The sequence below is a fragment of the Poecilia reticulata genome, linkage group LG7 (genome assembly GCF_000633615.1).
Source record: "Poecilia reticulata strain Guanapo linkage group LG7, Guppy_female_1.0+MT, whole genome shotgun sequence".
Classification (NCBI taxonomy): Eukaryota; Metazoa; Chordata; class Actinopteri; order Cyprinodontiformes; family Poeciliidae; genus Poecilia; species Poecilia reticulata.
Genome location: NC_024337.1, coordinates 9,355,476 through 9,366,175, shown reverse-complemented (window position 1 = coordinate 9,366,175; position 10,700 = coordinate 9,355,476). Strand labels below are relative to the sequence as shown.

At 39.6% G+C, this 10,700-nt stretch overlaps 1 protein-coding gene across 3 annotated transcripts; it reads left to right on the top strand.

Annotated features, from left to right (window-relative positions):
* Positions 1-302: 302 nt before the first annotated feature.
* On the top strand, positions 303-8,723 carry borcs6 (BLOC-1 related complex subunit 6). Of its 3 annotated transcripts, XM_008413222.2 has the most exons (8): positions 417-604; positions 968-1,012; positions 1,938-2,530; positions 2,682-2,871; positions 2,969-3,151; positions 4,795-4,958; positions 5,161-5,244; positions 5,849-8,723. In XM_008413222.2, exons 1-8 carry the CDS (start codon positions 595-597, stop codon positions 5,972-5,974), a joined length of 1,395 nt encoding a protein of 464 aa, XP_008411444.1. In that variant the 5' UTR covers positions 417-594; the 3' UTR covers positions 5,975-8,723. The 3 variants fall into 3 exon arrangements, with proteins under 3 accessions (XP_008411446.1, XP_008411444.1, XP_008411445.1); XM_008413224.2 differs by lacking the exons at positions 417-604; positions 968-1,012 and adding an exon at positions 303-390; XM_008413223.2 differs by lacking the exon at positions 968-1,012 and having other exon boundaries at positions 418-604.
* The last annotated feature ends 1,977 nt before the right edge of the window (positions 8,724-10,700 follow it).

Sequence of the window (10,700 nt, the reverse complement as noted above, 5' to 3'; positions counted from 1 at the left end):
TACATTTTTCACCCGGAAATAAATAACATAAATAAGCAGATGTTTGTAAAATTAGTGGCGCTCATTGTTAAAATACACATAAAAATGTGTTATGTTTCTGATGTAGGCATTTGATTTAAGTTTGATTACAGATTGCAGACTTATTGGATGGTTTTGTAGAAAATCAAACGAATTTAATTATTGTTAAACATAACTCTAAAAATGTGAATCATTCATTTTCTGAGTTATTATTTACATTTACTTGACAATGTTTAAAAAGTAATAGTTTACATTTTATGTGATCCCTGAAAGGTTTCGCGAAGCGGAACGGTTCTTTGGGGGAGTTGTGGGGAACAATATATTGATAGGACTCGGTTGTTGCTTACATCTTACAAGATAGAAACTGCTTTGGTGAGTGTTTCTTTCGATAAATTGGGGCCTGTGGTGTCGCTAATTGATGCATTTACGAAATGAGTCTGAATATTAGGCTGAAATAAATCCAGCTTTGTTACCGTGTCAGTTGAATCATATCAGGTTTGCTCAGGTTTGTGAGTCGGAGGCCTTAGCAGCTAATGCTAGCCCCATCAAAACAGCAGCGCAGCTACTTCCTCACCGATGACCAACGGTAGACTCGTTCCCTTTTTATCTCACTTTGTGTTTCGTGGCAAGTCCTTGAGCTTCGTAGTTTGGTAAAACAAATACAATTAATAACACCATGTTGGTTTAATGAGCACCAGTTATTTTAGCGTTAATATGCTAGTGTTAATATGCTAGGCTGTCAGGAGTCTGCAGTTTTGGTTAATGTTAACGTCTGGATTTAAAACGTGTGTAGAAACTCGGGGACATGTTTAGGGACTATGACTTAAATAGTGGGTCATCTGATCGTGACCTGCAGCATTTAAATGCAGTTACACAACCCTCTCTGTCATAATCCTGACGGGTAGATGTTTCTTTTTTTACTGACTTTGCTTGTTTACTTCCTTTCAAGGAGCAAGATCACATGGTTCCTGCACGCAGCTGTGGAAACCGAAATGTTCGTTTGGTATTTTTTCAAAGTTAGAACAACTGGGGGGAACTACTTGTCATTTTTAAAATGATCCAAATCTGAGTTTTCAAAAATATTTTTGATGGAGCGCTGATTGTATACAAGAATAGCAGGATTAAGAGCCACTTAACCTAATTTTGTTGACAGGAAACCCCATGTTGCTCCTAATAATAAAACACATAAGCTATTTGTCATCGTTTTCAGAACATCCTGTAGGAGCACTTTATCACTTCATTGTCTCTTTAAAAGAAAGGATCCGTCCAAACAATATTCAAACTCCATCTTCATGGCTAAGCTTGTTACTCATTTGTAAAACTGCTATAAGACTGAAGTTCGTTCTGAAGCAGTGCTGGTTGCGGTACAATTTAGCCTGCCGTGGTTCTGGGATATGAGACTTGATTCAGAATATTTTTTTGTGCTGAAGAAATAAGGAACCATCACAGCTTAGTTCTTTCCTAATTTGTTTTCTCAGAATTTATCCAAATGAACGTTCTGTCATGTAGTTAACGGAAACATACTTCAGACTTCCACAGATCAACTACGAAAGTTTTCTTATCAAATATTCTACGGAGGATATATATTGTACTATTATTGAAAACTATAATTACTGCTTGCTTCTGTCCAATTTTCCGAATAAAATTCTTATTTCTGCTACATTTTTTTTATTCCAGTCAAGTTGCCTTTCTACTATCAGACTATATTTCTATAAGCTCATGTCCTGTTTTGGCAATTATGAAAAATGCAAGTAAGCATTCATTTTTATTCAAGGCAATTGGTGTGTTTTGTTAAGTGAACAGCTGTTTATGCAGTTGATAGAGTAACATTAGAGCATTGAAATCCCCTTGATTGCTTTTATAAAAGCAGAGTCTTCCCTTATGTAGGATTTTAACACCTTTTTTCTTGTTTTCACCAGCAGAGGGAGGGATGAGTCTCTCCCCTGTTATTGGCACAGAAGTGCCAGAAACAGCTAATGGGGTGGCGACGCCCGTCTCCCTGGAGAACGGCCCTCATGCGCCGGTCTCGGTAAAACACGGCGGGAGCAGGTTACCGGATGACAGAGCGGAATCGATGGACGGGAGAACAGAGAACCACGTTGACACAGCAAACAGACTGAACGCTGCAGAAAACAACTTAGACACTGAGACAGATCTTCACGAGAGAACATCTAGCTTATCATTACACGGTTCCCAGGTGGTAGACCTCTCTTTTCATGATGACGCAGAAACGGGAAACTCCGAATTCAAAGACACAGACATTCCTGAGGGATCGAAGGCCGAGGATCTGGTTCTCATGTGGGATTCAGCACCGCATGCAGAGCCCACAGACGTATGTCGGCAGGGAGGCCCTGACATTGCAGAAAGACACCCGAAAGAGGCTGAGAGTGAAGAGAGAAGGCTCGACAGAAGAGAGGAAGATGAGGACGGAGAGAAAGAGAAACAGGATATGGAGACGGACGAGAAGAACGAGAACAGGTGGAGGAACACTGGAGGAAGAGCAAAGAAGGAGGTAAGTGGTTAGTAGGATTAAGGACAAAAGCAAAGTAGCTGAGCCAATAGGAGTTGAGATTTACAGATTGGTCTCAGAATCCAGTTTTTATAATCTTTTGGTAAATTATCACCATTTATCAGTTCCTACCCGTTCCTACCTGTTTCTGCAGCCCTCGCAACACTACTCCTCTTCAGCCCCCGGTCCCAGTACCACCTCCTCCTCTTCTACTCCTCAACCTGCTCTTCTCACCTCAGACGACACTCCATGCCCTCCCCACGTCATGGCCCAGGTTTGGGTTCGGAACAACCGGGGGATGCAGGACAGCAAGAGCCTGGATGAAATCAGCCAAGCCTGCGGAGGTACGTTTCTGTCACAGTTTGGATTACATGTAGTGTCTGGTTCTTCCTGTCATTTTTCATACTTTTTTTTTTTGTGCTTTTTTTTTTTACCCCGAAGGTGGTCCAGGAGCCAGAGGAGGTGGCAGAAGCGGGCAGTCAGAGGGCCGAAGGGCCACCATCTCCTCGGCTCTGGAGCTGGAGGGGACGGTCAGCCATGAAGGAGACCTCACCAACTTCATCACAAAGAACCTGGAGCAGAAGATCAAAATGAGCTCCAAGCCCAGCCTGGACTGCAGTGATTGTGCGTGAAATTCTAAAAACTCCATTTCTCTTGTTTTATTAACATAATTTAAGAGCTAAACAAAACGGAATTTCACTAAATCATTTTAAAGACGACGCCCTGAGACGTGTCCAGATTGAACCTATGTTAACAAGGTTCTAAAAAACATATGAAGCTATATTCATCCTGAGATTAAATTCCACACAGGTGGACTCTATTTACTCACTGTATGACTTCAAAAGGAAGTTGATAAGGCAGCATTTTAGGGAGTCGGGGTAAAGGGGGCTAAAGACAGCTGCACAGCTCACTTCCACTTTCCTTTTACAGCTGCGCAGTATTTTGTGTTGCATCAGTGCAGCATCATGCTGTGGGAATTATTTGATTTATATTGATTGATAAGAGTAATCGTGGTGAATCAATTATTGAAATAATTAACTAATTTAGTAATCGACTCAAAAAGGCAGTTTTCTGGAAGAACAACACAGATACACAAAATGTGTATATTTACAGAAAATATACACATTTTGTATTTAAGATGGAAAAAAAAAAAACTTTGTAAATATGCACTACCCAAAACTCAAGTGGCATCGTTTAAGCTTCACTTGGTTTAAAATCTGTGGGGAAAAAAAAACTGCTATTAAGGAACTTTTTGTTATCCAATTATTAATTGATCAATCAAAAAACTAGTCAACAAATCGGCTTTTTGCTATTTTGCAACTGAGCTTTTGTAATATGTTGATGTTTGAAGGATTTTTTATTTTTCTCAAGATGCATCATTTGCTACAAACGATCAGAATCTGGCAGAATGTGCCAACTTTTTTATTTGATTAATCGCCAAAATTGATTAATTGATAACCAAAATAATTGTTAGTTGCAGTCCCATGTAGATAAAAAAAAACAAAAAAATACCGTAAGATGACATGTAGAAACTATTTTGCAATTATCTAAGCATGTGTGTCTGTCTGTCGCACATGATCTCATAAATAAGTTTAATTCAAATTTGGAAAACGTCACCAGGTGTGAACACTTTTGCCAGGCGTTGTGATGGATGACATCGGTGGATGACTGTCGGCGTTTGGCCTGCCGAAGAGCTGTGAGGCGACATGTGTAAATCTAATCCCGGGAATAAATCAGTCCTTTGAAGTTTTTCAGCCTGGCCTAATGTAGACGGTCCATTAGCAGAAGCCTGACATGTTTAAATTTCACGGAGGAACACGCTGAGGCGCCGCTCCTTGCTCTCAGACTCCTCCCGGATGAGAGTGACGGCTAAAGCAGCCATTTAATTTAGGCGCAGCGACACAGTCAATATGCCCTGTGTGGCAGCTCATTCCCTCCACCTGCTGATTCAATTAAGATGGATGACTCACTTTGTTTAGACCAGAAGGATTTACTATTAAAGTCCTGCTGCTGCCAGAATGAAAGAAGCCATCACCTTTTATTTATTTATTTGTTTTACATCCGCTGACCTCCGATGACTCCTGTATTCTGACGTGTTTTGACACGGATGTTCTTCTACAAATATAATCCTTATGTCGTCGGTGTGCCGGCGCTATCAGTTTGAGTTTTATTACGTTGATTTTAAACCTTTACTCATTCAACCATGAGAATATGTGTAGCCCTTTGGTTGCGTATAATTGCCTAATTTCGTGATGTTTTACCTGCAGCTGACTGCTCGGGTCCAATCTACCGAAGCCGAGGGTTGTCACGGAGACCAGCGGACATCCCGCCGATTGACCCCACAGTTCTGTTGGACCTCCAGAGACACACCCAGGAGGTGGCCCACAGCGTGGAGATGATGATGAAGAGCCTCAACGGGACCATCCAGAATGTGAGCTGGCGCTACGCTCCAACGGCCAAGTTCACTTGCTGCCGTTATAGTTTGTGTGTTGCACTGAATCACGCTTGCTACCGGATCATTTATAGAGACGGTGCTCATGTCCATTTAGCTTTCTTCTCCTCCTGCTACACAGAATCTCTTTGCGCCGTATTGTTTTCTCACTTTCTGCCCGTCCGACTCTTTGTTTCTACAGATGACGGCTCTGAGCGTTGGCTACATCCAGACCTACAGAGACTCTGTGGACAGCCTGGGAGAGTCTGTAGACATGAGCATAAAGGTGAAACGTGGAGTGTGACTCGTCTTTATAAATGTGTGGAACTGATTTAGAAAGCATTAGTGGATTCTTGGTGGATTATCATTTCATTTTGAGTGGATTAATTGTAACAAAATCTGCTTAAATTGAAACTGATTCCTTAATGAACTGTAGGTGCCCCTGATCTTAGTATCCTCTAAGCTTCAGACGTTTAAAGTGTTTTGCATTTTCTCAATTGTAACTTGTTCCAGTTTACTACATTGTAATCACAAACTTGTATTTTATTCTCATTTTGCTTTATTCTATATCCTGTTATCTGAATGTGTTACGTTTGTCCTTCCTTCTCTTCCTACTGTCTTCCCTTTCTTCCTTGTCTCATGTCCTGTGTTACCTCCTCTTTTGTGATCTCCCTCCCTCTCTCTCTTTTGTATTATTATTTTTTGTATTTTATATTTTAAGGTGAAAGTGAGGAACTTGGAAAACTATGGAATTTTTTGAAAAATGTGATGTAAAGTTTGTGATGACAATGTGACAGAATACGAAGCCGAAGGGATACAAATTGCATCCCAGCTCTGTACTTTTAGACACAGCGTTGTTCATTTCTTTATGTCTCTGTTTGTTCCTCCAGGGCATGTACACACTAATGGCTCGTTGCGAGGAGCTGGATCGCTCCATGCAGCCCATCCACACGCTGGCGGCTCAGATCCGTGACATCAAACGCACCCTGGATGCTCTAGAAGCGATCTGCAAGTAATCCCCCCCGCCTCCCCTTCCTGCCAGATTTGAACACAGCTCCAACCTGCAAAGATCCAACCTAAAGCTCATCCAAAAGAAACAAACAAACAAAAAAAAGGATGCCGGCAAGCAAACGCAGCCCTTTCGCAGGTAGCACACACACACTGCAGCGAAGATCAAGTTCACCTCAGGAGTCTGGAACCTGCCGCTGCCCGGCATGCTGAATGATCTCCACTCATAGCTCTTCTGTGTGCCGTTTGAAGATAACCTGTTTTCGTGTTGTGGGATCTAAAAAGAAATGCATCGACTTTTGAGGATGAGCTGTTTTTTTTGTTTGTTTTTTTTTTCTTCTTCTTCTTGTCAAAATTTCAAGAAGAAAATCCCACCAAATTAACTCTTTCGCCCCGGATACTTAGTAGGTCACACCCATGCACAAACACAAACCTCGCAGCAGGCGGGCTACACGCATTCGTTGTTCCTCCTTACAGTCTGAGGAGTGTGATACTTTTATCCGTCCAGCCTGCCTGGTTCAGATTGCACTAACCTCTCCTCCGCAGACGGGGGCGATATTTCTGTCTCTGGAGAGGCAAGAATAAACTGCTCGGAAGACGGTGACATTTGCACTGGAACAGAAAGTCTATTTTTTAATCTTATGCAACAAGCAGGTTCCTTCACTGTGTGTGTCTGTATGTTTTTATTTATTCAGTCTGCTCAGCATGCGTGCTTGTTCAGGAAAAAAAAAAAAAAAAAGAACAAAAAAAAAACACAACAACATTGCGTCTGTGTGTCGCGGGGAGCCAGTTCACGATAATGTCTGCTGTCTCATGGGCTCCGATCTGTACCGAGAGTCTTTCACTTTATCCACTCCGATTCTCTCCCATCACCTGAAAAGGAGGAGTCAAATCACAGGTCTGCTTCGTTAATAGCAAGCCAGAATCTGCCACGAATCTCCGTCTCCTCTTCTGCGGCGGCGTAAAACGAAGAGACGAAGTGAGGAACATAACCGGGGAGAGTAATCTTAAGTGATCCTAAAACTGTCTTTGAATGTTGTCCAAATAATAAAATATTAAAAAGTACCAGATATTTTACTCGATTTGACGTCTAGATGTCATCGCCCGACAGGCTAGATATCATTTTTTATGCTCCAACTTGATTGAATTTTGAAGTCGATAATATTTTTGTTGCTTCAGAGCTTCTCATGGGAATATAAATTTCACTGCAGCTTCAGTTCTTCTCTTTTTTTTTTTTTTTTTCTCCAAACAGCCTGTCACACATGGTGTTAAATTATGGTTTTGAAGTTCATTCTTAACAAGACCAGTTCTGGGTTCAGTTCCCTGCGAGTTAAAACTGAACCGTTCATGTTCGTAATTCATCACTTAAACCTTTTGAACTAAATTTATAACATGAAATGAATGCTTCAGATTCAAATGACATACAATGATATATGTAGTTACTTTTTCCCCCCATACACTGTATAAAAATGTCAGTTTTAGATTTGTAAGGATTATAAAAATTAATTTCTACTCACTAGAAGCCAGAATAATGACAGGCAGCTCTTTGGGAGGCTTTTGTTAATTTTCTCAGCAGTCGAGGATCCAGAACCTCTACAGGAAGCAAACGGTCTGATCTTTACCAGGCTGGGCTTTTGTTGAACTTTTTAGCATTTGATCGAATTGCCTTTTAGTTCTTATGACTTGGGTCAACCTTCTTTTAACAAGCTTCTCAGAACTGGTGTGAGTCGGGTTTGTAGGTCATCTCGTTCACGAACCCCTTTTCAGTTCTGCCACAAATTTCTTCTACGAGACTCGAGTTAAACCTTGATTTTAAATCACACAACATGTCTCCAGAAGTTGAGGACTTTGTCTCTGAGTGCGAATAGCAACTAATATGGCTTTTAATGTTGTTCTTCCTCTCTGTGCGGTTTTTCAGCCAATGTTGGTGCTCTTACCTGCATTTTCAGCAGACGTTGAGCTTTTGTTCAGTGGTTTATCAAAACATTTTCAACTCCGAGACGAAAAACCCATTTTGTTCCTGAACATTGTGCTGTCTGGACATTCCTATATGTTCTTGCATGTAGTAGTTTGAACAGATGAATGTGATGCCCAAAGATGGAATCAGCAACTTACAAAGTCATGACATCATCATAATTTGGGCTTTCTCGAATCCTTAAGTCGTAGTAATCTTAGTGCACGTAAACTTGTGATTTCATTCTGGAATTTAGCAAAAGGATCATTTCTGACAGTGAGGGAGGGGGGAAACGTTGTTTTATACAGTGTATGCAAAAGGTTTGATTCAACTATGTCATTGTGTGTCATTTGGCTTGTGCCGTCTTTCTTTTATCTTTGTAATTCTCTCCTGTTCTCTCTGCTCACATAAACTGTATTCCAGTATTGACCAGTTCCCAATAAAGCTGCTTCAATGTTTCCCTGCTTTAGTTTCAGTAAGCAAAATGTTTGAGATTTTGATTTTAAAAGAAATGCTCATTAGAAATATATATTTTAAAACTTTAAAGTTCTATAAGGTTGGTGTTCCTCTGTGAGAAAATTTGTGTTCCTTTTAAACATGCCAGCTGCCAATATTGTCCACATAAACAAACGACAGACGGCAAAGTCAGAATGTGTCCATCTGAGAGGACAGGCGTATATGTTGTCAATAAAGACAAGCAGTTTCTGTGGTAACGGTCTGAACGCATGCACACACAACAGTCGTCTAGCTCGTGGCTTTTTGGGCAAATGCTGCGACACTTCCTGCAAAAAAAAAAAAAAAAAGCTAAAACAAAATTGCCATAAAATTTCTCTGTATATCTGTGCATTCACTCCTCAAAAGAGTGCTGCCTAATGACGCTGCACTCAGTTCAAGTAAAAGAGCAGAAACATCTTCAAAGTTTCAGGAACACTGCTTCCTGCTCATTAAGAGATGTAATTGCAACACTCTGCGTGGTTCAAAACCATTTTGACCTCTGAAAAATCCTGAAGTATGAATCGGTTTATTCGTGTTGATCAGTCGGTTCTAAATGGATCTGCAGCTGCAGTGGAAACTAATATTGAGCAGAGTTGATTTCAGACTCCTGTCACTCTGCTGCCTTGTTTCCCAAAAAAAGAAGTACAAAATAAGTTGAAATAAATTTGTTTAAACTCTGTAAAATTTCATCTGATCATCTTAAAGCAATATTATGTTTTTGTAAATTGTTTTTTTTTGTGTGAACATGTTACTTTTATTCTGATTAAAATGTAACTAATTATCTCAGCAAACAACTAATGAAAGTAAAACTGAATATAAAACAATTATAATCATTAACACCAGATCTGAACAGTTTAAGAGCAGATGCATTTATCTATTTTTTTTGTTGTTGTTGTCCACCATGTTTGCTTTCTATCAGACTCAGAATTTAAACTACAATAAATAAATAAATAATTATGTTACTTTCTCAAAACAGTAAAATCAAATGAGATGCTCTCATGCTGTTAGGATGCTGCAACTTAAATCAGTTTCTAATTGTCAGTAACAAATTGGTGTTTTTGGCTGTAGTGACAAATTTCACTCTTGTCCTTAACATCTACATTCATTTACTATTTAATATTATTTGTAAATAAAACCTGGAAAACAAACTCTCAAAATGACAGACATGTTTTCTCTTTTGCTGTTTGTGTCTTCATCATCGGGAAACGAAGCCCAGACATTTGAGTTAGAGGTGAGCGAAGCTGGAGTTTGGATTTACATATAAAGTGTTGACATTTGCGCACGCAGTAATATTCTGAAGATAACACTGAAGCATCAATGCATTTTTAATTTTTAATTTTTTTTTGCACTGATCTACATAAACTCCATGTGGAATTAGCGAAAAGTAAGACATGAAGTATTTTGATTTCATTATGCAAACATCTACATCTTATCCCTTCTTCAGTTTAGAGGTTTGTTTATCATCAGTTTGTGCTCAAGTGATGCTTTCTCTTCCTGATAATTAGGTTTTTCAACAAAAGAGTCAAAACCTAAGGATTTATGATTGGTAGATTTGACTTTAGATGATGAAATCGAGCATATTCAATCTGTCAGAAAGCGCCGCCCTACTTTGTAATAGAAAAGTTACTTCCAGTCAGGCTTGTTTGGACAGACAGACAGACTGGATATTTATTTGCTTCCCGGGTGTTTGGTAAATCGTCCATGAACTTCAGAAGTCAAAACTGATGAACCTTTACCTGATCTGACTCTGAAAACTCCTCCTGTTCTTATTCTCTCAGCCCAGCGTCGCATATTTAAATTTTCCAGTTTACATTAACTGCACCATTTGTGCAGAGCGATTAATAGACAACTGTGTGTGACCTTTAAAAGGTTTGTGTGTGGGTTATAAATCAATTTATGTCCTTGCCAAAGTTTTATAAAAATTCTTGGTTTTAAAAAAAGTTCCTTTCCTAGATTCCTGAGAGAAAATCCTGGTGTGATCTGAGTGTTTTCCAACCATATGGAGTAACTAAAAGTTAGCTGAAGAATGGTTTCATTTACACTCTGGATGTCAGATCAGCGAATGCCTTAATTCTGAATATTAATAATGATAAATAAGCCAATAACACCTTGGTCTTGCTGCCTTTTTATCCTAAAACCATTTATATCACATGTATAAAGTTGTTTGGGGAGAAAACAAGACGATCTCAGGCATATCTATCTTCATTATGCAGCCTGTATGGCTTCAGAGGTAAATGTCTAAAAACAAATGTAATGAATATAAACGTGGAGGTAGTTAGCAGCAC